Source organism: Papio anubis, chromosome 4, assembly GCF_008728515.1.
Source record: "Papio anubis isolate 15944 chromosome 4, Panubis1.0, whole genome shotgun sequence".
Lineage (NCBI taxonomy): Eukaryota > Metazoa > Chordata > Mammalia > Primates > Cercopithecidae > Papio > Papio anubis.
Window position 1 is genome coordinate 117,132,608 of NC_044979.1, and position 25,953 is coordinate 117,158,560.

The following is a 25,953-nucleotide window of genomic DNA, read 5'->3' on the forward strand; positions in this document are numbered from 1 at the left end:
CCAGCTACTCGGGAGGCTGAGGCAGAGCGTTCGGTCAGGATCAGATCCGGATCGATCGTTCTTCTGGTGGTGGTGGTGGGTGCGGTGGGTGGGCGGGCGTGGTGGTGGGGAAGAAAAGAAGAAGAAAGAAAAGAAGAAGAAAGAAGAAGAAGAAGAAGAAGAAGAAGAAGAGAGCGACCGGTAAATGACGGCCGACTATTAACTGCAGTAATACAAACAAGCTGTCCACCTTCTAGACCCTGTCTGCATGCACAGGACACCTCATCCAGTGGGATAATGGGTGGACCCTTCCTCCCAGGAAGCAGAGGAGGCCGAAGGTTTGTGTGCCTACTGGGGGTTGGAGGGCCCCTGAGGACCCAGGACGAATCCAGCCAACTCTCAGCACCTCTTTCACTGTCCCAGGGGGTGACACTACTTAACTCTTAAGGCCACTCTTGTGGGCTGATTTCTGCAAATTTGACAGGACAACATACAACTTGAGCCAATTCCTCTGATTCCTGTCAGATTCAAAAAGTAATGAGTACTTCATGAGATGGCGGCTCAGGACCTGGAACAACTCTTTTCACTGCCCCCAATGCCACCCTCACTCTTCTGATGGAGTGTATCAATTTTTTGAAAGTAACCCCCACACAACTTGATCCTGGTTGTAACAAAGGGTAGGCTTCTCACACTTCAGACAGGAGGAAGCCGGTGCCCCCAGGCCACTCTCTCAGGTGACATTCAGGAGGACTTGCTGTTTGGTCTGTGATCACGCCTGCAAGGAGGTCCTTTGGTGTTTGTGGGTTGGAGGCCTGCAGCCTCAATTCATAATCGAGAGATGCAGAGGGAGGAAATCTCAGGCTCAGAACAGGACTACACGCCCATCTGGCCCGTTTCTGTCTCAAACAACTTCAGTTGCCTGATGAGAGCTGCTTTTCACTGGAGTTATCTAAGCAAGCAATGCTTAGAAAAGCCTGGTTTGGGGACAAGACCTAAAGAAATAGTCTTCTGCCTGGTGGAGAGTCAAGTCTCACAGGGTGGCTGAACACCATGCAAAGCACCCTGGAGCAGCTCTGGATGTTGGGGGGCAGCACCCCATCTGGCCAACAAGAACCCAGGCTGCAGACACAAGGCACCGTGTGTACCTAAGCACTCAGCAAAGAGCAGAGCCAGGACTGAAGGATCTGTCAGGTGCCATCGGCCCCCTCCTCCACTAAGTTGTCAAAGCTTACTTCACTTTTCCAAATCTTAAAACCCAACAGTGTCTGGGGAGGAAAGTTTTCAAATCCATTTTCAAAGTGGCAACACTTGAATGGTCTCAACCTGATCTGGCACTTCCCGGCCAGCTCTGCACACTGCGGCCAGCGCTTCCTAAGCCAACACGTCCTCACGGTAGCCTGTTCCTGGAACTCGGAACAGCTTTCTGAGAACACGGTATGGCCACTTCAGAACTGTCTTATTGCGAAGGTTGTAGACAAATGTGAATCTCCTCAGTCTGCTCCCTCTAGCAGCCCCATGGGAGCCCCAAAGCCTGGACTCTGGAAATGTTCATCAAGGTATCCACTTAAAGTGGCAAAGCCCAGGCCTGGCAATGCCATGGCCCTCATCCTGCACACTCTTGCAAGACACAGATGAAAACGCAGCATCGTTTGAGCTGCACTCAAAAAGTCGTAGGTCAAGGCAAGAAACCAAGGACAAGAGTGACAGAGCCGGCCTTCATGTCCAACCCTCAGCCATTCTTGAAGCTTCCCTGCCGCTCAACCCTTCCTCTAAATCTGTTGTAGAGTCTTACTCATCTGTCTCCTAAATACCTGAAAGCCCCTACTCTCCTTCACCAGAGCCACACCCAAGTCCAGGCCTCCGTCAGTTCTTAGCTGGGGAGTCCAGAAGCCCATTCTCTACTCTCCTTCCTCTCCAGACTCTGCCTCCCCCAGGGCGTCCTCCAGTCCCTTTGTTATCTTTCTGTATCCTCCAGTCATGTGGCTCCTGGGATCCTCACTGTCACCCAGCAAAGGAGCCAGGCTCAGGAAAGGAAGCTGAGGTTCCCCGATCTCACGATCCATCACACATAGCACCTGTTACTTCCTCCTGCACACCAGCCAGGCGGAATACACTTCCACCTCGTGAATATGTCCTGCTCACCTATGCCCCATGCCCAGGGCTAGGCATACTCTGTCTGCATTCCCTACCTGCAAGGGCTGTCCTCTTCATGAAATCTCCCTGGATTGCACAGGCAAAGTAGCTGATTCTCTTCAATTCTTTCCTAATTCCTGGTATACTCCAATTATGGTACATGGTGCACCCTGTGGCAACAACTGATGTATATCTGTGTCTTCCCAATTAAAGAGTCTGCTCTGTTTCTTCCTGCACCCACCCCAGCATCAGAACCATGGGAATTCCCAAGAAAATATGAGATGCATGAATATGACAAATGGTGTGTACAGTAACAAAAATCTCAGAGTTGGAGGGAGGTATCTTTAGAGTCATCCAATTAAAACAGGCCACTTTACAGACTGGGAAAGTGAAAGAGAATGTGGTTTATGAGAACAAGTGTCCCGATGGGGAGTGTGGCCACTGACACGGATGCTCCAGAGACGTCCAGCGAGGAAAATGAGATGTTCTCCATGGGGCTCAGCAACATGGGGGTCCAGGGCTTTGCAGAGCCTCCCTGAAGAGTGCTGTGGGGAGAATCCTGTCTGGAAGCCTCCCTGAAGAGTGCTGAGGCCCAATGGTGGGGAGAAAAAGGAAGTGAGGGCATTTTTCATCTCTTTGAGCCATGGAGAGGAGGGAGTAATGGGATCTGTCTACACACTGCGTTCTTGGTGGTGACATTACAAATCCAGGGACACATATGCTGCTGTGGGCATTCCCTTAGACCATCAGAGCAAGTCTGATCCTGAAAGGGCAGGTGCATCCTACTAGGGTAAGAAATCCCCCCACCCACAGCCCTCTTGTGTGACGAAGAGGTGGGGCACTTGGTGAGACTCAGCCCAGTCTCACTGAGTCTCAAAGAGGAAAGTCAAGGGTATGAGCCCTGTCCTGCACGGTCTCGAGCACAGGACACACTCTGAGCCACAGCTGCCATCGCTGACAATGTACAACGCCAGAAGGCTACCAGGGTCCCTGGCCGGTTCCTAGCTTTTGATTTCTCATTGGATCTGCTCTCTTTATCTCTAAAATGGGCTCACAGGCTCTCTCGAGGATTAAGATACCACAGTGAGGCTTCCGGCAGGCTGCCACACTGTGTACCGCGAGACATTCTTCCCCCCCCTCGGGGACAGCAACCACTCCAGGGAACGCTGACACGACCACCATCCCCCGCGGCCACCACCTGCCAGGACCACAGACCCACGGGGAGACCAGGACCACGTGCTCTTCTCTGTGCTGAAGACAGGGCATTTGTAATCGTTTGCCCACACTGGAAAGGATTCAAGGCTGGCTCCTTTCTGAGCATAGAAGCAGAATGTGCGCTCACACATCAAAGCAGGCACTCCCCCAATGCAGGCCCAGACTGAAGGCAGCTGCGGAGGGCTCCATTCCAGGACAGCAACCACTTCTAGAGAAAAATGTGGCTTAAGTCAACATTTTTTTGGGTTTTTTTAACCAGGCAAGGGCGGGGATAGAAAAGGCAGAGGCGGGGGTGGAAAAGAGAGTGCCACAATACATCATTTTCCCAGCTAAAAGAGAATGTTTCAGAGGCTGCCAAACCTTAACTCCTCAAAGCATTGGACAGCTTGGAAGACTAAAGCCCCAGTGGGAATGCGGCTGGGACTCCGCCTTCCACCCGCCAGGCGGTGTCCAGTCCAGGGACCTGAGCCAGGCACTGCTGACCGCAGGGAAGAGCGAAGCCTGCCTGGAGTAAGAGCTCACCAATGCAGCCGACTGGCCTCCACGCCAAAGAGGGGCTGAGGAGGGCTGCAGAGTGGAAAAGAGGAGGGAAATTCAGCAAGGATGAGTTTTCTATCCAAAGGTGACTACTCTTTCTGGGGAACACCTTCTCAAAAGGACCCAAGCCTGGGGATTCTGCAGAGCTTTGGTGGCAGAGGTGGTGGTGGCAGCCTCGTGTCTCGCAGGAGAACTTGGAAACCCTGCAGGAGTGCAGCAATAAGATCAAATGCACTTGGGAAGCCCCTCTAAGGGAATCCAGCGTGCTCAGTGAGAAGGACACGGGAAGAAAAGTTTAAAGATGTGCACAGATGCTCAAGGAGGTGAGTTAAGTGAAAAACTCAGGCTATAAAACAATGCACAGGCTGATCTTATTAAGAGAAATGACATGGTACTTAGAAATCATCCCGAAAACACACCAGTGACGAGTGCTTCATCTCTAGATGGTAAGATGGGGGTAATTATTCCTTCTTTCTTTTTGATAATTTACATCTTCAAAAAAATATTGATACAAGCTTAAATGTATGTATAATAAAGAAAGAGAAGCATTAAACTCACTCCACTGAATCAGGTACCCCAGACACGCCAGACAGCACGTGGGGATGGAGGGGATTCAGGAGGAGAGGATGCAGATCTGAGGAAAGGCTCTGTGCTTGTCTGTAACTCAGGAGCTGGAATTCTCAGGAATGCTCAGGCAGTGGTTCAAGGGAAGGTTGCTGAGATCCGGTTTTGGGAGAGGACTCAGATTCCGTGTGGTGGGTTCTGGGCTAAGCATCTGGATAACACTCCTGAGCTCACTCTGAGTCCTCCCCTGTCCCTCCACCTCCCTGGGCGTGCTCATGGGCTTCAGATATCATTGAGGCTGCAAAGGATGAACCAGGCGCTGGGAGGAGGCTGCACTCTCATCCACTATATCCATGAGGAGTCTGAGCATGACTCTGCCCATAAAGGGGGTCTCTGCTGTTTTATGAAGCCTGGAAGCCCTCAGAGACCATGAACCCCAGAACCCCTTCCACTCCTCTTCTGTAACTGATCCTCTTGATGTCTGCTGGGCAGACATAGCCACTGTCTCATGACAATGAGCACTGACTCCAAGCTCTCAGCTGCTGACCCCTTAGGGAGCCAACAGAAGCGTCTGTGTCCCTGAAGTGGGCACCTGTCACTGTCCAGGCTCCGTACCCATCTCCTCTTCCTCGGGGATGACGCTTGCATTTTCCCCTGGGAAACTGGCCTTCTTCCCTCCATGCGTGCAGCCTGGGGGTGATGCTCTGCCCACCCAGCCCTAGCTCAGGACACGACCCAAGCAATGCCATGCAGTGTCTGTTTTCCAGGAGTATGAACATAAGCAGAGCGACGTGGGGCTGAGCGCTGGAGCCTGTTATCCTAGTGCTGGTCCCTGCAAAGGGTCCCTGGGGGTGACCGCCCAGACCACAGAACAGCTTTCAGTGGCACTGTCCCTTCCAAAACCTCCACCAGCTGGATGGCTCTGCTTTTGACTCCATAAGCTCTTCCATGGCCTCCCAAAAAATTCCTTTATTCCCCCCAAATTTCCTGAAGTTGATTTAAAGATCATTTATCAGTGAAAAAAAAAACTGACACAATTCCAAGGGTTCAGAGCAGTGCCCACCTTTTGGATACTCAGGGGACAAGCACCGGGGACCCTGAAAAATGTGCAACAGAAGTAGCAGCAGCAACAGAACAAGTGAGCAGGGCTAGCCCTGGCCCAGGAAAACCCATGAGACAGCCAGGTAGGACGATTTTCATACAACATGCTTCATTCTTCAACAGCCCCTTAAGTGCCCTGTTTCCTTGGAGCAAGGTCAGTCCGTGGAGAAGCAAAGATTTAAAGTGTAGAAGCATGAACTTTCTGACCCACTCCACTTACTGCACAGGAAAGCTGTGAATCTGGCTGCAAAGTGCACCTGGCTGCCTTGGCGCCCTATCTGACTCCTCGCCCACCTGTCTGGGAACCACTGTCTCCCAGGTGTCCTCCCTACTCTGCCCTGTTCTTTCTCAGTTTCTTTCCAGGATTCCTGTGCACCCACTCCCAATTGGCTCCATCCTTTGCATGGCAATGCCAGACCTTCTCTACTCGCCCCTAGACCCAACTCTCGGCGACAGAGTCCCGAGTGGATGTCCAGACCATCACCTGCATGGCTCCAGCACCTCCAACCACACAGTCCACAGCAGTCTCCCACCTGCTCACACCACTGGCTCAGAAGATGCTGAATGAAAAATACACCAATGGGAGTTGTGATTTGTCACGTCAAGGCCTTAGATATTTAAAGTTCAAATTGCTTCTCTAATCATTCATTCAAGAAACACGCATTGAGTATCTGCTACGGACTGAATATTTGTGTCCTCCAAGATTCATACGACAAAACTTAATCCCCAGTGTGATGGTATTAGGAGGCAGGACCTCTGGACAGTGCTCAGAGCATGAGGATGGAGCCCCCATAAGTGGGATTGATGCTCTCAGTAAGGAGGCCCCAAGGAGCTCCTTCTCCTCACCACCACGTGGAGACACGAGAAGGCAGGAGTCGGCAACCAGATGACAGCCCTCACCAGAATCCGCCAGGCTGGCTGCCTGATCTTGGACTTCCCAGCTTCTCAAAGTAGGAGAAATACATGTTTGTTGTTTAAGACACCCAGGTTACGGTCATCTGTTAAGACAGCGTGAATGGGCTGAGAGGGCCTCGAAGTAAAGAAGTATCTCCCTCTGCATCTTCAGGAGACACTGCGGTGGTTGAGAGTGTTTAAGACTGAATTCTGTCTATTTCACCCAGTGGTAACGGCAAGTCCTCCACAACGTAATGTATGGATCTATACACACACGCTCACATACATACTTCCACAGATTCTCTGTAAAGTTTCATGTAACCCCTAAAGGGTGGTGAACACTCAACTGATTTTCTGTCTATATGTTTTTTACATAAAATCAATGTGGGTCCTTCATCACCTGTGAGTGACGTGGCCACTGGCACCAAGCTTTCAGTTCCCTGGTTGTGACATGGGAAGGATAAAGCCTGCCCCACAGGCAGGTCACAGGCTCAGCTGGGAGCCAGTTTGGGGACAAGAGTGGGGCACCCATGGAGGGGCTGAGCACAGAGCTGCCCTCCAGAGCATGCTCCTCACAGGAGCTGGGGCTCCTCCACACTGTCCACTGGACTTCACTGCTCCCCGCTTGCAGCATCGGCACAGAGACCACCCACCGGTGTTTTAGAACCCCTGCCTCCCTCATGGTCAATAACCCTCCAGGCTCACCCCTCCCTCGGCAAGCAAGGAACCTCCCAGCATCACGAGAATGTCCTTTTCACAACTTGCTTCCTGGTCTCCAGGAGACTCGGCACAGCCGCTGATTCATCGCCTCACAACAGAGCCCTGCTCGCTGGCTCCCATGCAACAAGGGACCTCTCTAGTCAAATCCACTCGCCTCAGCCTGGAATTTAGGATGCTGAGTCAGCTGTCCTCAGAGTCCCCACCCAGCTCTCCAAATTAGCCCCTTTCCCCATCTTGCCTTGCACTGATTATTTACACACTTCACCAACCACTGCTTTACCCTTCTCTCCTCCAGTGGAAAACATCACCGTGTGATGGACAGAATATAGCTACGCAGATGGGAAGAGACGTAACTGGAAAAAGAGCTCTGTGATCAAAAGTTTGATAACTGTTGTTTGATAAATCTCACGGCTTTAAGATTCCAGTGTGCACTGTGATCTTTTGAGAGACAATGTATCGTTTTCCAAGAGTTTTCAGCTACATTTCTTTTAATGTGCTGGTTATCTGGAAGGACTGATGTGCTGAGTAATTCACACCAGCAAAGAACACTCTGTTTACTTTAGAGGCCAGAGCCAGGCTCTCCCTGTCCACAACAACTTGCCCACTAGCCCCAGATTTCATCTGTGTTTTAATGCCCTTACTATCAATACTCCATCTGTGCGTCTCCACCTCTGGTACAGGTGTATTTGGGTTGCAACAATTCCTTGAGTTGAAATTCCATCCCACAAGGCCTATGAAGGAGCAAGCTTCTCCCCAGAAGAACAGAGAGGAGCCGTGTGCTGCCCTGGGACACACAATTGGTGTCCTTTCTCACTGACCACAGACACCACCTTCCTGGAGTCATGGGAAGCTCCACGACCCACAAAGATGGGGCGCTACCGCAGTTCTTTCCACAACACTTGCTTTTAGCTATTTCACATCTGGATGTAACTAATCTGACAAAAAGTGTTTTAATTTCTTTCCCAAACCAAATCTGATTCTCAGTCAGTGGTTGAAAAAGACGAGAGATCAGCATGACGTGCCAGGAAAAGCCTCAATTCCCCTTCTTTGAAATCAGCCTCCAGTTGTGTCTTGCGGAGATTCCAGCACACAGCTGCCTCTTCCTTCCTTTCCTCCTTCACGCTTCTAGCTGTGACCCAATGTGCATATTCCACAAGTGAACATAGGACATGTTTGGATGAGATTGTCTCGTGAAAACAAGATTTAAATGATACAGTCATAAATCAGGAACACTAGACCAACAAGCAAACAGAAATTAAAACAAGATGTCTGTTGCACGTGGGGCCGTACAACAGTAGCTAGTTTGGCTGTGGTCAGCGCTTGGCATCCCCACATGCAAACAGGAAGGGAGGGGAAGAAGGGGGAACGGTCCCTGGCATTATACATACACATACATACAAGTTCAGGCCAAGGAGCTCCTGGATATAACTTCACTGACAGCTCATCCACCCGTTACAGCTTCACAAAAAGCCCTGACCCAAACTCACCATGCCTTATTCTCATGAAGACCCTCAAAACTCACAACTGTGTCACACAAAGGTGTGATTCTGGATCTCTGAGAAAAGAGAGGGATTTTCCTCTTCTGAGCGGACTGCAAAATACTTCAGATCTTTGAGTGGGCTGTCTTCCCTGTGCCCTTCTCCTCCATAACTGCACACAAGATGACCACACGCACCTTCTCCGTCTGCACTGAGGTTCTCGTACGAGTCCCAGCGTATCAGTGGGTCTGCCGTGTTGTAGTCCACAATCACGCCGTGGTCGTTGTACAAGTGTTCGGACCCTGCACAGGGCACAGGCAGCAACATTAGTCCTAGTGAAACCCATCACCTCCGTCCACCTGACTCCACCACAAGGGCAGGTGAGCAGCCTGACTTGAGCAGGAGAGAGAAGCCTCTCCATTCTCCACCCTCCCGCCAGGAGCCACGACACTAATCAGAGAATGTGGAGGGTTTTCCACAAATAGAACCGTAGTTAAAACCACTAGCGGGAAGGGGGAAGTCAGCACTGATCTTTCGTCCACTGTGTACCAGGCTTGGACACGTCTGCAAAACAGGAGTCTTCAGACCACCTCACTGATGAGGACACAGAGGCCCGGTAAGCTGTCTCTGAGCCTCAGAGCCCACAGATTTGAATCCAGGCTCCAGGCTCCTAGATCCACACTCCTCCCTTCAAGTCTTTCTAAGAATACCAAGGGGATTTTTAACACACAAGCCATGTATTTAAAGGTTTTTGCCTAAATCGATGACAATGAACACAGAAAAAGTATGAATATTTCCACAGCTATTAAAAAGGGAAACAAAACTCCCATGCATGTGGATCTTGGTGATGGATCTGGACAATTCACCTTGATGATAAAGGGACTGGTTTCTTTTGAAATATATTTTTTAGGGAAAAAATTTGTTTTGCATATAATACTGGCAGCCTACTGTACTTCTAATTCTCTTTTTAAAATGCTGGTTACTTTGGGGACAATGATGAAATCATGATGGAAATTTAAAAATTCCTTGAAACGAATAATAGTGACACAAGTTACCAAAACCTCTGGGATACAGCAAAGCCAGTGCTAAGAGGAAAGTTTATAGCATTAAATGCCTACATCAAAAAGTCTGAAAGATCACATATTGACAACCTAATGTCAAGCCTCAAGGAACTAGAGAAGCGAGAATAAACGAAACTCAAAGCTAGTAGAAGAAAATAAAAAAACAAAAATCAGTGCAGAACTAAATGAAATTGAAACAAAATACAAAAGATCAATGAAACAAAAAGCTGGTTTTTTGAAAAGATAAACAAAACTGATAGACCATTAGCTAGATTAACCAAGAAGAGAGAAGATTCAATAAATTCAATTAGAAATGAAACTGGAAAGATTACAACCAGCATGAAAGATCATTCAAGACTATTATGAGCACCTTTATGTATATAAACTAGAAAATTGAGAGACTAGTGGTCAATTCCTAGACACAGACAACCCTCCTCGATTAAATCAGGAAGAAATAGAAACCCTGAACAGACTAATAACAAGCAGTGAAAATGAATCAATAATGTTTTTTAATGCCAATAAAAAAGAGCCCAGGGCCAGATGGATTCACAGCTGAATTCTACCATCCATTCAAAGAAGAACTGGTACCAATCCTACTGAACAATTTCAAAAGACTGAGAAAGAGGAATCATCCCTAACTAACTCATTCTATGAAGCCAGTATCACCCTGATACCAAAGCCAGGAAATAATACAACAACAACAAAAAAGAAAACCACAGACCAACATCCCTGATGAACATAGATGCAAAATCTTCAACAAATATTAACTAACTGAATCTAACAGCACATTAAAAAGATAATACACCATGATCAAGTGGATTTCATCCCAGGAAAGCAGGGATGATTTAGAACATATAGAAGTCAATAAATGTGATGTACCACATAAACAGAAATTAAAACAAAAACTATATGTCATTTCAGTAGATACAAAAAAGGCATTCGATAAAATCTAGCATCACTTTATGATAAAAACACTCAACAAACTAGGCGTAGAAGGGACTTACCTTGAAATGATAAAAGCCACGTATGACAAACCCACAGCTTATGTCATGCTGAATGGGGAAAGGTTGAAAGCATTCCCCTTGAGAAGTGGAACAAGACAAAGATGCCCATTTTCACCACTTCTATTCAACATAGTACTGGAACAGCACTGCCAGAGCACTCAGCTAAGAGAAAGAAATAAAGAGCACCCAAATTGGAAAAGAAGAATTAAAACTGTTGCTATTTGCCAATGATATGATCGTATACCTAGAAAATACTAAAGACTCCTCCAAAAGACTTCTAGATTTGATAAACAAATTCAGTAAAGTATGAGGTTTCAAAATCAATGTACACATATCAGTAGCACTGCTATACACCAACAATGACCAAACTGACAATGAAATTAAGAACTCAATTCTTTTTACAACAGCTGAAAAAAAAAAAACAAAAAAACTAGAAATATACTTAATCAAAAGGTGAAACATCTATTCAAGGAGAACTACAAAACACTGCTGAAAGAAATCAGAAATGACACTAGCAAATGGAAACACATCCCATGCTCATGGATTGGAAGAATCAATATACTGAAAATGACCATACTGTCCAAAGCAATCTACAGATTCAATGCAATTCCTATCAAAATACTAATATCATTTTTCACAAAATTAGAAAAAAAAAATCCTAAAATTCATATGGAACCAAAAAGAGGCCCAAATGGCCAAACGAATCCTAAAAACAAAACATAAAAAAAATCTGAAGGCATCACATTATTGGAATTCAAACTATACTACAAGGCTATAGTTACCAAAACATCATGGTATAAAAGTAGACACACAGATCAATGGAACAGAAGAGAGAATCCAGAAATACAACTGACTACAACGGATTGATCTTCAACAAAGCATACAAAAATATAAACTGGGGAAAGAATACCCTATTTAACAAATGGTGCTGGGAAAACTGGCTAGCCACATGTAGAAGAGTAAGACTGGATCCCCATTTCTCACCTTATATTATAAAAATCAACTCAAGATGGATCCAAGATTTAAATCTAAGACCTGAAACCATAAAAAGTTTAGAAGACCACGTAGTTGAAAAACTCTTTTGGACATGTGCCTAGGCAAATAATTCACGACTAAGACCTCAAAAGCAAATGCAACAGGACAAAAATAAGTAAATGGGACCTAATTAAACTAAAAAGCTTCTGTACCACAAAAGAAATAAACATCAGAGTAAACAGAACCCACGGAGTGAGAGAGAATATCTGCAAACTATGCACCTGACAAAGCACTAATATCCAAAATCTACAAGGAACTCGAACAAATCCTCAAGAAAAAAAAACAAATAATCCCATCAAAAAGTGGGCAAATGATATGAACAGACATTTTTCAAAACATATACAAACAGCCAACAAACATATGAAAAAATGCTAAACATCACTAACCACCAGGGGAATGCAAATTAAAACCACAACGCAATACCACCTTACTCCTGCAAGAATGGTCAGTCATGCCCGAGGCTCTCCTGGCTGAGTGGCTGTGGGCAAGTCACACCACTTCTGGGGCTTACTGACACGTGGGCCTTCTTGTTCCACTATCCAATATCCTATATTTAAATAAAATTAATTACAGAAGTCTCCAAATATGTGCAAAGGCAGGAGACTAGTACTGTAGCCCCAGCATAGCCATCATGCACCTTCCATCTGTGTCAACAAGGACCTCCCGGTGTTCCACCAAGCTACCCACCTTGAATCTTCTCAGGCGTGGCAGAGAAGACTAATTCAACCTTCCCATAGTCAGGAAAACGGTCATCTGAAAAAACAATGTATTTTAACACATTTGTGGAGATGATTAACCAGAAAAGTATGGATTGACTTTGTCCTTTATTCCAACCAGTACAGCACCACTCCCAAATCTGCAATAAAGATGGCCCATGATACAGAAAGTATAGGCAGCATCATTGGTTATCCATAATTTTTTCCCCCAGAGATCAATGATCACTTTCTCCTAATGTGGGAACAATTTTGTCAGTAGGCTGAATTTTGGAAAGGGGGGTAGAGAGGATAGTGAAAGAATCAACCAAGGAGGTTCAACCACAGCTGCCCACAAGCACAGCGCCGCCAGCTCCGTGCCTCACCTTTGCTGGCATTGTCCAGATCCTCCTTCCCAAACACCAGCCCGTAGCCCTGCACAGCCCCAGTGTGAAACTGCAGGCGGAAAATGACGTCACGGGTGGCCGAGCGGTATTTCTTGTGGTAGCATTTCACCTGGGTTAGAGAGAAAAAACAAAACAAAGCAGCTGCAGCGGGGACACACGTTCCCAGCAAGGAACACACTCTGCGGAGGCCGGCACAGCAGGGCCTCCCCTCTGGACTCTGGCTGGGAGTTCACGCTTTGGAGTGGAACTCCAGCCCTGGGCACAGGCGCCTGCAGACAGCTGGGCTGCAGGCAGAGGCACCACACTGCCGCTGCTGGGTGCGGGGCTCCCCTGGAGGCTTCAATGTGTTCCCTATGCTGCTCCTGTGGAACCACAGCCTGAACACCACCATTGCTAGTCCTCAGAGAGGCCACACCTAAACCCTTTCAGACCGCGAGAATGTGCCCTGTTTTGGAACACATCTGAAAAATGAAATTCCGTGGTCTCTTTTTTTCTAGACTTTAACAACTGATTGTGATAGCTTTTCTTTGATCTCAGCGCTCCATGTTGCAACTTAAAGCTTTTTGTTTTCCAAAAAGAAGCAGCCGGTCATTACCGTGTGTACTATGCTAAATGACTATGTGCATGCTGTAATTTAGAGACAGAGACACAAAGGAAGAGGAAGGGAGAGAGGGAGACAGAGACGGTGTTGGCATTTAGCTTCCCATCACTGGCTGTCCAGAGGTCCTGTTGGGGGTCGTGTGAGACAAGTGTTCAGAATCACCCTGATGTGATTTGAACTCAAGCTGGGGTTCATGAGGTCCCCAGGGTGCAGCTCAAGTACCCTAAATGATTGTGCCAATGAGCCAAAGGGTAGAGCCCCTCCTTGCAGATGCTTGGCATGTGGGGAACGGTGGGCAGAGCAGAAGGCTGCGTGTCCTGACCTGCCTTTATAACTGGGGACCACCTGCTTCTTGTGACTGTGCACAGCACTGGCATCACTAGGAGGGTTCTCAGGCCACAGACGGGGGAGCTGCAGGGCAGAGACACCCCTCACTCACAGAACAGGGGCAGGACCACCAGGTAGTGGCACTTTCCCAAATCCCCAGAGGGTCGAAGGCCCTGGACAGGCTGGATTCTGCTCTCAGACCAAACCGTGCACAGGTGGGCACCTCCCCCACCACCAGGCTGTGGGGTAGTGACTACCAGAGACAGACACGTTCCCATAAGAGAGACTTTTCTTGGAGAAAGATGGCTTTACAATATCACATGCCTCACAACAGTAAATGACAAGCCACCACAGCACGTATGATCCGGACCAGCATGCAGGAGAACGCGGCAGGGAGGGCTCTGTCTTCCCTAAGCAGACAAACGTCCACTAGAGGAACAAAAAGCCCAGAAGCCCAGCCCAGGAGGCAGGGAGCTGTGACTCCAGCCAGAACCAGAAGATGTTTACCTTTGTGCTATCTGCAAGGAAAAGGGGTGGATAAATAAACCAAAAAATATAATTAAGACTGTGGAAGGAAGTTCCCTGTTGACAAACACGACTGGGTCTCCCTTGCACGGCCTGGCGCTGGCCAGGGGTGCTGTAAACACGGGGCTCAGATCCAGGCCTCGCCTCCAGGGGCCCAGGAACCAGGGCATTTGTAACTAGAGAACTGGAATTGTGAAGAAATGTTGCCTCCATTTGCTTTCCAACAGCCAATGGCACATTGGCCACAAATCTACCACCTCTGTCTGAGACTGATTTCTCAGCAAGACTCAATCAAAGGCTGTCCTTGCAGGGATCCTTTCAGGATGTTCTGAGAGTATCTGGGCCCCTCCTCTGAGCTCCCCACACCCCACACTCACGACGCTGACCACCCATCAAATGCTTCAACCCAGGGCATACTATAGAGATCCCCAGAGGGAGGTCCTTCTGGCCAGGGGTAAATCCACACATGCGCCCCCATTGCTAGGGATGACAGCACCCACCTCTCCCTATCTGCCTTCTTCCCACTGGGTGCCTTACAAATGGGGAGTGAAAAGTGGTTAGGGAAGGGGAAAGGAAAAGAGAAGCCCCAATTCAAGCCAGTCTTGCTCTCAAATTTTATAAATATTTAAGGGAACCAGAGATTTAAACAAATAAAAACAACAACACGATGTCAGCTGGTGGCTCACGCAGTTAAAGCAGCCTGTGCTGCCATGGGCGCCAATGTCTGCCCGCAGGGGGCAGGCACCTCCTCAGGAGGCAGCTGTGGGCTCGGTCTCCCGGGTGAAAACGGAGGGAGCTGTGGGCTCCAGGCCGGGCCGCATAAGTGGCACAGTGGAATATCCCCAACCGCAGCTCACGGTGCCCCTCCCGTCAGTACCACTCCACCCAGCACAGGGCCTCTTTCCAGGCCAGGTCCCGCCCTCCCTCTCCAGGAATCCAGGATGCTCCCCCAGGTCCCCCCAGTGCTCCTCACAGCAGCTACACACAAACACACTGCTCCTCCTGCAGCAATCCCAGCTCCCTCCACATACCAGAAGGGAGGAGAAAGCAGGCCACGGCGCCCAGGAGGTACAGAGGGGCAGGAGATGGGAATCGGCCTGTCCCAAACAGGTTCCTCTGCAGGCCCCATATGATTCTCCTATTTTTCACAGCACAAGCTTGCAAATACTCCTAAGGCTCCGCAGTGAAAGACAGAGTGGTCTATCCCACTGGCAGGGAACAACTGCTGCCTGAAATCACGTGGTCCTCCCTTCAGAGGTTTCTCTGAGTATTTTAAGGCTAACTTTGTTTGCTGGCTTGAGATCCTAACGGCCTCATGATACACACTCCCTGTTTCATATTAAACCTCTTTCCCCTTGATTAAGGGAGGTAAAAACCACCCCCTCCAGTCCTCCAGACCAAATCATGAACTGACTCCAGCTTCTTCTGAAAGACATGGAAAACTACAGGATTTTCCCTACCTCAGAGTTCCCAGCAACCACCGTCAACACAGCAGGTCAGATCTCGAGACAAAATCCACTCACCAGCCAGGAGCCCTCCATAGTGTGCAATAATTATGCATTATCCACATCAACAAATCTTTTTAAGACCAATGGCAAGAGATCAGAATTACGCTCGTAACACATAACAGAAAGAACAATCAACACGGTACTTGGTACGAGAGCCCCCAAATGCCTCCCTTTAAGATATAAAAGTAATGCAAACATTTCGTAAAGATTAGAGTGATTCAAGTCTATAATTTTCCCTTCATCCCTCGGGCTTTAATTTGATTTACCTGGGTCTCCCCAGAGTGTTTCTAGAATACGTTGATCCTTTGCCTTCAGATTTTAGAATATCTGCATTTAGAATAACAATTCAAAGATGTGCAGTCACAATTCTGCAGCATAGAAAAATGAAATGAGAAATAGCAAGCACTGCAACAAAGGCTGCGCATGGCCTGTCACTATGCTTTCGTACAGCCAACCACAAAAGTACGTGGGTGTGATGCTGACATCACAAATCGCTGGGAGCACACAGATCTTGGGAAAGTTGCTGCCTCTTTAGACTTTACATTCTCTGACCGCAAAATGAGAATTATGATATTGACCTGGCTATGTTGCTATAAAGATTAAATTAGCACTACATATTAATATAATTTGTAAATCCAACAATGATATGCTATATTTATATAAATATATTATTTAAAGGGCATAAGCTTCTAGAGAGAGGGCACTTGGTACGCAAAAACACATGGGGTGAATGATGATCTCAATGGGAAGGCCTGCAAGCACCCTTGCTTTCTTTTAGTTTGATGAGGCAATTCAGAAACCATAGCCAACATTTATTTTCTAATAGTGGTGTAAAAATATGCCTGTGACCTTGACTGAACTGGACAAGTTGCTGGTGACCAGGAACGGAGCCCTGCCTTGACGTCATTTGCTCCTGAAGTACACCAAGTCGAAGGCAGACACATGGAATTCTCAAAGAAGTTATCCATCAATCCAGTGTTTAAAGACAGCTGATGACTTGCTTAACTTCAGGCCACAGAAGTGTATTTTTATTTCAAACTCTTCATCAACAAGAGAAAAAGCACCTTGGACCAAGAGAGTCAAGGCTTAAAGTATCAGCCCCAGGAATGCCAGCCCCCAATTCAGAAGGCAGCCCTCAAGTTCCTATCCTCCCATAATGCCAGCCATTGTTAGGCAGCTCCTATTCAGATCTGCTTCCCCTAAATTTACTAAGCAAAGGAGCAAAACCCTCAAAGCATCCCTAACAGAAAAAAGTAACATTCTTACTCAATGCTCCGCTGGTGGCCCAGGCAACTCTCTACGCAGGCCTCAAGGAATCTGTGAGCTCAGAGAATGAGCTACAACCACGTATTTGGAGGGTAAAAAGTTAGATAGCTAAGCCTCATAGGTCAAAGACTTAGGTCAGGCAGGGCCAACACTAACCATGATTTCTTCACTTGGAGCCGAAAATGATTTCAGATGTTCGCAGTATTGTAATTCATGACCTAAAGCAATTGAAAGGTGGGTAAATATTGGCTGCAAATGAAAACACAACCAAGCCCACTATGCTGAGATGACCACATGGATTAAGACCCAGCCCCGTCTAAAAGGGAGAGGGAAAAGATAATCACAAAATAATGCTGTGATGCGTCCAGCAGAGATCTGTAGAAACCTCTCCTGGGGCAGAGTCTCAGGAGAACACTTTCATTTTTCCCTGGCCTTATGTAAGTGCCCTCGCTAAGAAACAACCAGCAACAGCACTATTTGTTTGTGAAAACTTCTTGAGCAGGCAACACCTTTGTTTACAAGTCGGGTCACCGGAGCAAGGTTCTAGAGCCAGGAACCATGAACACAAAATTCAAGTGGCCGTGGATTTGCCCGAGCAGGGGCAGCAAGACAAAGCATGTGTTTACAAGTCCCGGACCTGAGAGACAAGACCAGGGAGGCAGCAAGCCGGATCAGGCCCCTGGAGCCCTGCCAGACTCCTGATGGGCCCGCTGCCCGCGTGAATTCCTGAGCAGGGTTACATAATGCCTCGGCTGCCCTCCCCATGGCACTGCCTGACAACGCCATATTTACTAAACCTCTTGAGGTTCTGCCCTTTTGAAAAGAGCGGGCTTAAGAATCTGACCTTTTGCAAAAGGCACATTGCAAAGACGGGACGGGTCAGGTGTGCAGCTGGGAAGGGCCGAGCAGGGATGGGCTGGCTGTGTGGAGGCGAAGGCAGACGGCAGGTCAAAGTCAGCTTTGCTGCTACCTGCAGCAGCTCCATCTGCTAGAAACTGAGCCCAGGGAGTGGCAAGTGGGGCTCTGTTTTCCCAAGCCACTTTCCGCAGTTAGACTTGACTCTGGCCCTTCCTTCTCTGTGAACTTGACCGCTGTAATCTTTGCCAGTAAGTCCCAGTGCAGAGGCCCTCATGAGGAAAGCCAGGCACATGTGCCTGCAGGCAAGGGAGACACCAGAACCACGGAGGGGAAATCTCAAAGAGGACAAGAGGCCTTTCGAAGGAGAAGGATGAAGGATGGTTAGCCCGCCTGGGAAGCCACTTTCCGCCTTCAGAAGTACACAGACAGCCTCAGACAACACCCAGACTGAGAGCGCCGAGACATCTGCAGTCTTCAGGGTGTAAATCTGTGCACGTGCTTTCTGCTCCTTAGGATCCTCTCCAAGCCATGACTGTTGCCAAAAGAAATAAAACCACCTGCGTATCTGAACTTTACACAGAAAAGGCCCTATAACTTCTTCCCCCACTGGAGCCTTCTCAACTTAAGGTTTGCTCGGTGAACCTGCAGCAGAGCACGTCAAGCAGTCACAGGGCAAAACTGAAGGAAGGGCAAAGTGAAGGCGGCGTGGGCGTCCTGTGCTGAGCATGGCAGAGTGGGTCACTGGAAGGTGGGGAGAGGCTGGAGAGGAGGAATCCGGCGCTACTCCTGCACTGCGCACCCTCAGAACACCCAGAAGAAGCGTGAACAGGAGGAGGGGATGGCTCCCGTTCTTCTCTAAGGATGCTTTGCCAATAATGAGAAATGTGCAACCGCATTTTTTTCTTCCTGTGTTGTTCCCTCAGATCGTTTTCAGAGGGAGTCAAAAGCACTGAGATTTCTGGGCTTTGGCACAACATACACTCCAGACTCTGATGCGAGTGCTGGCACTGACACTCTGGACTCCTACTCTCCAGGTCGACCACAGATGTCAGCTCTGCTGCGAAGCCACTCCTTCTCTGACACGCTGGCAATTGTCTCTCCCACCTAACCTTCAGCTCTTGTCTCCGTGCACCTTCTGCCACACTCAGTTCCACCTGCCCTAGCTCTCTGCATGCTCATCTCCCTGGAGGATCCAGACACCCAGAAGCAGGAGCCCTGCACTGCCCACCGGTGTGTCCACCACATCCTCTCATGCAGGCCGCACGCTGAACGTTCCCAGGATAAAGGCTGGTGACAAACCACAGCCACAGGGGCCGGGCCGTCAGTGGCACCTGACTGCACTAATAATCTTATTAAACTTTCTAGAAGAGGTTTATTTAATAAACAGAGTTGTTACAGGCCGAATGGTGTCCCTCCAAAATCCATGGGTTGAAGGTCTTAGCACTTCAGCATAGGGCTGTATTTGGAGATGGGGTCTTCATAAAGATAAATCAAAATGAGGTCACTAGGCTGGTACCAAATGAATGATAACTGGTATCCTTGGAAGAGGAAGAGGTGAGGACATAGACACACAGAGTGAAGCCCAGGTGAGGACACAGGGAGAAGATGGCTACCTCCAGGTCAAGGAGAGAGGCCTCAGGAGAAACCACCCTGCCCATACCTGGACCTCAGGCTCTCAGCCTCCAGGACTGTGGGGGAATCACCTCTGTTGTTTAAGCTGAGACCAAAGCCCATTCTGCCATGCTTTGTGATGGCAGCCCTGGCAAAATACAACAGGAGAAAAGTATATCAGGCTTCGTAGAGATGGATAACCAAACGAAACCTCTTAGCTAATCACTTCTATGAACACTGCAAGGAAAAAGAACCTTCTGCGATGGAAAAGTACTTTTCAGCCATCACCCACATCTTCTTCCACCCATCTGAAAACACTGCAAAAAATAAGCACAGAGTGTACAAAAAAGTAAACGTAAACACAGGAAGCATCAATCAAATCACAATGCAATCCTAGAAAAATTCCATGTAAGGAACGAGCAAAGGTGAAGGAAGGAAATTATTTTATCACACTATCTCCTGTGAAAAAATCTGGAATCTCCTATCTAACAGCATTTCTTAACTCATGGACTCATAAAACAGGGAATATTTTATGCCCCCACAGCATAAAACATTCACCTCAAGAAACTCAACAGCTAAACCTGATACCTGAATTCCAAAACCTTCGCACTTTCAAACTCTTCAGGGACGTTCGGCTTCTGCTCGGACATGGGTGCACCAGGACATGATACACTTCACCACAGCACCGTGCCCACAATGTGCCTCCTCCAGCCAGCCACACACCCACTCAACAGAGTAGCCGGCAGCAGGTATGAGGCTCGCTGTCTTAATGGTTTTCAGAGACTCTGGCTCAGCTGACTCACTGGGGATGTGCCCTCAGCCAGCCACTGATTCTCTGCCTCTGCCTGTAAGGTGGTGATGATGATGCAGCAGGCCCCTGAGGGCCCTCAGCAGTGGTGAGCCACAGCCACTCCTCGTGAGTTTCTGAGGTCTACCGAGCATCGGCATCCTTCTGAGGAGCACGATGTCTGACTCTGGAGTCTATGGCTAGAGAGAATCACCACCTTTGGAGGTGCAGACGGGCTGTGGATTCCAGAATATTGAGCCCAGCTTCAGGGAGAGTGCAGCACACGCCCACGAGTCACAAGCTCAGAGCCAAACCTCTGATATGGGTGGGTGACATTAGCAAGACAAGAGAGACACCAGAGAATGATGCTGAGTATGACCAATAGCACAGGGTCCCTGGAGCTGAATCACGGGGCGGGAGGATGAGGGGCTCATATGTCAGGCACAGGCACTTGGACCTCCTCCCCAGGAGAGAAACCATGGCCAGAGAGGAGCTGCAGCCTGCACCGCGCGGTGAGCAGCTCAGAGGACAGGCCAGTGGTGTCCTGGGGAAGGAAGGGCTTTTGTGGGGCCACGATCACGGTGGCTGGAGGCAGGACTCTGTGTCAAATCTGCACAGCCAATGAGATGGGGAGCAGGGTGCTGTCCAGGGTAAAGCCTGAGTTGAAAGGTCAGGGCCAGGGTGGGTGGGCAGTGCTGGATCAGCAGGGCTTGGGGACATAATGGCTGGATCAGCTGGGGCAGCATGAGGCGGCCAGCGGGTTCCAGTGGCCTGAGGGACACACAGTCTGAATGCCAAGCAGGTTAGAGCCAGCGAGGGACAGAGGACCAGGAGGAGATGGCAGGCTGGAGAATGCCAGCCCAGGGTGGCCTGGAGGCCACTGGGAAGACTTTCAAGGGCTGCAGGTGGGACACTGCAGGTGGGACGCTGAGGAAAGGAGGCCACCGCCTCCTTCACTCACTCACGGCCCCTCTCCGCCCTGCCCCACCCTGTTCCTGGGCCTGCCTCAGTTATCAAGTGCCAAACCCACACCTCCACCACACCCCTTCCAAGTCCCACCCATGCTGCCCGCTCAAAGCCACATTCCAGCTACTACAACAGGGATGCATGTGATGTCTACTCAGACCACACGTTTGGGCTGCGGTGCCCACTACAGGGTGGGACAGGATAGGACGCAGCACCAGGAGAGAGGGCCTGTGGCGTGGGTGGGGTGCTGGGAGTTCTTCCAGAGGGAAGAGGCAGTGGCTGCCCCAAAGACTAAGCCACAGTCTGGTCTGATAGAGGAAAGTGACCTGGTGATGTGCAGGGTCACATCGATGCAGTTTCATCCTCTGCCAGGCGCTAACCTGGGAGACTCAACATTTAATCCTCACAAACCCTATGGTCTTCACCGGTCAGAGGTCTACATCCAAAACAAAATATGCAAATATGGAAGCCCTACAAAATCTGGTTTCAACCTTCCAAGACAACGACTGTCCTTGCAAGACAGACATCCTAACAACAGCATCAGCCTCTGTGGGTGCCTCAAGCCTGGGATGCTGCGTCTCTGTTTGTATAATAACACCCCTTCCAACCTGCAGCCAACTCACAGGTCACGTCCATCTGAATCCTTCTGTGACCTCTCCCACCCCATCTCATCAAGGCCTCTGTGGGCCACACAGTATCAGCAGGTTCCCTCCTGCCAGAAAGCCCATGTCCCCACGAGGATCCTCCAGGGCAAAAACTTCACTCATGGGCCTAGAGCCAAGCACAGCGACTCAAAAAGCACAAAACATTAAAAAAAAAAAAAAAAAAAGACTACTGGATGAATGACAGTAGGAAGGAGGGGCCACAGAAAATAATGACGAGGAGGGAGGGAGGGAGGGAGCAGACAGGAGGAAAAGGAAGAAGGGCAAGAGGAGGGGGAATCGTTTGTAAAGACGGGGTGGGAGAGAAGAGAGGGGAGAAGAGAAGGAAGGAGGAGGAGGCAGGTGGAAGAGAAGGTAGCTGGGAAGAGAGGAGAGGAGCCAGGCACTTCCCGGGGGACCGCCTGGTCTCAGGAAGACCCTGCAGCTACCAGACCATAAACAGCCCAGGGGAGAGGGCTGTCCCATACTCTTGGTGGGTGGAGGGGAGGCCACATGTTAGCCTGAGGGTCACCCTCCATGACTGAGTTGTTCAGCTGCCTCCCATGAGTCATCTTAAAGGGACGGGGCCATGGGGCCACAAGTACTCATCACTGAAGACCTGGTTCAGGGAGCACCAGCCCTTGAGATGTCACCTCCCAGGGCAGGTAGAACACTACGCAAACAAGATGAGGGCGGATGCAAATCCTACTAGCATCACCCCCAGCCCCTCTTGGTCTCCTCTTATTATTATTTTGTTTGTTTGTTTGTTTTTGAGACGGAGTCTCACTCCGTCGCCCAGGCTGGAGTACAGTGGCGTCATCCGGCTTACTGCAAGCTCCGCCTCCCAGGTTCACGCCATTCTCCTGCCTCAGCCTCCTGAGTAGCTGGGACTACAGGTGCCCGCCACGCTCAGCTAATTTTTTTGTATTTTTAGTAGAGACGAGGTTTCACCATGTTAGCCAGGATGGTCTCAATCTCCTGACCTCGTGATCCGCCCGCCGCAGCCTCCCAAAGTGCTGGGATTACAGGCGTGAGCCACTGCACCCAGCTTGGCCTCCTCTTTAAAGCTGGAACACTGGACCCAGTTCCAGAGTGGCTGGAGAAGTAAAGTGCTGAACATAGGCCATGCTCAATAAAGGCTCAGGCCGTTTGTCCAACGATCCCAGGAAGTGTCCTGGGAGAAGGAGCCTCCAGGTTGAAGTCTCCTAGGAAACAAGCCCAGGGCTGCCTTCTGGACCACAGGATGTGAGGGAACACCAGAGTGGATGTATCTCTCCCCCCCGGTCCTCCCTCTCACTTCCAACCACAGGGATGCCGCACCACCGCTGCGGCACAGCACCCTGAGGACAGACTTCCAGCCCAGATCCTCTTCAGGACAGTAGAACAGACAGCTGAGGAAACGGGCCTATAAAAATGTATGACGCACCCCAAGCCTCAGCTTTCTTGCCTACGAAAAGGGAGGCAAGATGTTTATAAGTGCTTACTCAATGCCTTGAAAAGGGCTGGGCCCAGCTGTTGTTCCAGACCTGCCTTCCAGGCCTATAGAACCCCTCAACTAGGTGGTGAGCATGTGAAACAGTATAGACCCGGAGGCCCCAGAGGGACCCCGCAGGCGTGGATGGGTCCAGACGGCCTCGCTGATTTGATTTTTCCAAGAATTCAGGACCAGCAAGGTAGGGAGTTCACCACCCACTAAGCAAAGATTTTAAAATCTAGGGGTTACGGGGAAATTAATGAAAATCCTCAAAAACTTTGTATAGGGCATTTATAATACTACAAAAAGCTAATTCTCAATTCACCCTATTGCCTTATAGAAGTGGGTCTTCCAAGGCCATGAAATGTTTACATTCTATGATTCTATGCATGCTGAAAAGTCATACATATGCCTTAAAAGCTTACCTTATTTCAGATAAAAAAACTTTCCTAAAATTATTTTAAATGTATGAATTTTTTGTATTCAAGAAAAATAAAAGGGAAAAATGTAATAGCTAATCTCCTCCAAGAACCAACACACCCAAGAGTCAAAATTATCTGGAGAAATCATTGTTTTGATCATTAATCAAGCTGTAATTGCACCAGCTGTATTTCACACTTTGGCTATTAATGACACATAAATATTCTATTTCTGCACCCACACTCTGGGAGGCCAGTGATCATGTGAAGAATGCAAATTATAGTAGGAACACAGGGATCCTCAGAGGTGAGTGGCCAAATTAGGACATTAATTTCCAGGTTATATATCTCAAGGGGCTCTAGAATGAAAGAGAATCAAGAACGAAGATTTGTTCTGTCCCTTTAATTAAAATAGTTTTATTCAGAAAGTTAACTAAATGCCTTACGGCAGCAGTCACCAATCTTTTCGGCACCAGGGACCGGTTTCATAGAAGACAATTTTTCCACGGACTGGTGGAGGATGGTTTCAGGATGAAACTGTTGCACCTGAGATCATCATTCTAAGGAGTGTGCAACCTAGATCGCTCACACACACAGTTCACAATAGGGTTCGCACTCCTCTGAGAATCTCATGGTGCCACTGATCTGACGGGAGGCGGAGCTCGGGTGGTCATGCTTGCTCGCTAGGCCCGGTTCCTGACAAGCCATGGACCGATAAGGTCCACAGCCCGGGCGTGGGGGACCCCAGAGTTAAGGCAACAGCTACTTTTCATTTTTCTTACAGCGTACTTTTTTGTGGGGTTACTGTTTTAACACAGAATCATGTTTTCAAGTCATCACCACTGGGAGAGTGGGGACACAGACACATCTGCGGCCACGGCAGGCACTCACCATGACATCTCCCTTCAGAAGCTGGGCCGGCTCGATGACGATGCAGATCCTGCTGGGATTTTCTGGTCCAACGTTGCTTTGGGATGAAGAAGAAGACAGATCATTATGTAACTTCATGATTTCGTGGGAAGAATACATGTAGAGAAAAGTAACCCCACAACCAAACCCTCAGAAATTACACAGAACGCCCAATCAGCCCAGAATCTAATTCCTGATCATCTAAATGAATCTAAAAAGGTAAAGAAAGCTCCCAGGCTGTGGAGGGTCCTCATAGCATCATCATGGTCAGTGACTGACTTGAAGTGACTAAAAGTCCAACCCCAGAGGCCCAAGCTTGGAGATGACCATGCAGCCTTAGAGGAAGGGGCCCAGGGTGTGCACAGCCACAGTTTCAAACTGCAGGTGCAATTCCAGAATGACATCAGTGCACACAGGGCCCAGAGCAAACCCAGAAATGTGACAACAGCTCTTTGTGAGTAGTCAGAATATTTGTTCCCTTTACTAACTTTTCATAAAATGCCTCTCCACATACAAAAAGACAAAGAAAGCTCCGAAATGTGTACAAATTTGGGGGATGTGTGGCTACCTTTTGTTTAAAATGCAAAGGAAGCCAGACATGGCTCACGCCTGTAATCCCAGCATTTTGGGAATCCAAGGCAGGCGGATCACTTGAGGTCAGGAGTTTGAGACCAGCCTGGCTAACATAGTGAAACCCCATCTCTACAAAAATACAAAAATTAGGTGGGCATGACGGCAGGTGCCTGTAATCCCAGCTACTCAGGAGGCTGAGGCGGGAGAATCGCTTGAACCTGGGAAGTGGAGGTTGCAGTGAGCGGAGATCGTGCCATTACACTCCAGCCTGGGCAACACAGTGAGATGCTGCCTCGAAAAAAATAAATAAATAAAAATAAAAAACAAAATGGAAAGGAGCGAGAAAGAATAACCACAGTAGTGAAGATCCTATCGTAGGACTCTCTGCAATACACTCACAGTTAACCCTCCCTATTCTTGTATTCCACATTCATGGACTCAACTGACGGGACAGAAAATATTGTAGGAAATAGGCTGGGTGCGGTGGCTCACGCCTGTAATCCCCACATTTTGGGAGGCCAAGGCGGGCAGATCACGAGGCCAGGAGATGGAGACCATCCTGGCTAACACGGTGAAACCCCGTCTCTACTAAAAATACAAAAAATTAGCGGGTGCACTGGTGGGCGCCTGTACTCCCAGCTACTCGGGAGGCTGAGGCAGGAGAATGG

General features: G+C 48.8%; 1 protein-coding gene across 17 annotated transcripts in view; it reads right to left on the reverse strand.

Annotated features, from left to right (window-relative positions):
• The window catches only part of TNS3 (tensin 3), a 309,033-nt gene that overhangs the window by 108,628 nt on the left and 174,452 nt on the right, over positions 1 to 25,953 (reverse strand). For all 17 annotated transcript variants that reach the window (XM_031665397.1, XM_031665393.1, XM_031665405.1 and 14 more), the window contains 4 exons: positions 24,695 to 24,770; positions 12,800 to 12,929; positions 12,409 to 12,474; positions 8,819 to 8,923 (listed from right to left, as the gene is read on the reverse strand). In XM_031665397.1, the coding sequence (XP_031521257.1) occupies positions 8,819 to 8,923; positions 12,409 to 12,474; positions 12,800 to 12,929; positions 24,695 to 24,770 (377 nt within the window). The remainder of the gene's footprint in view (positions 1 to 8,818; positions 8,924 to 12,408; positions 12,475 to 12,799; positions 12,930 to 24,694; positions 24,771 to 25,953) is intronic.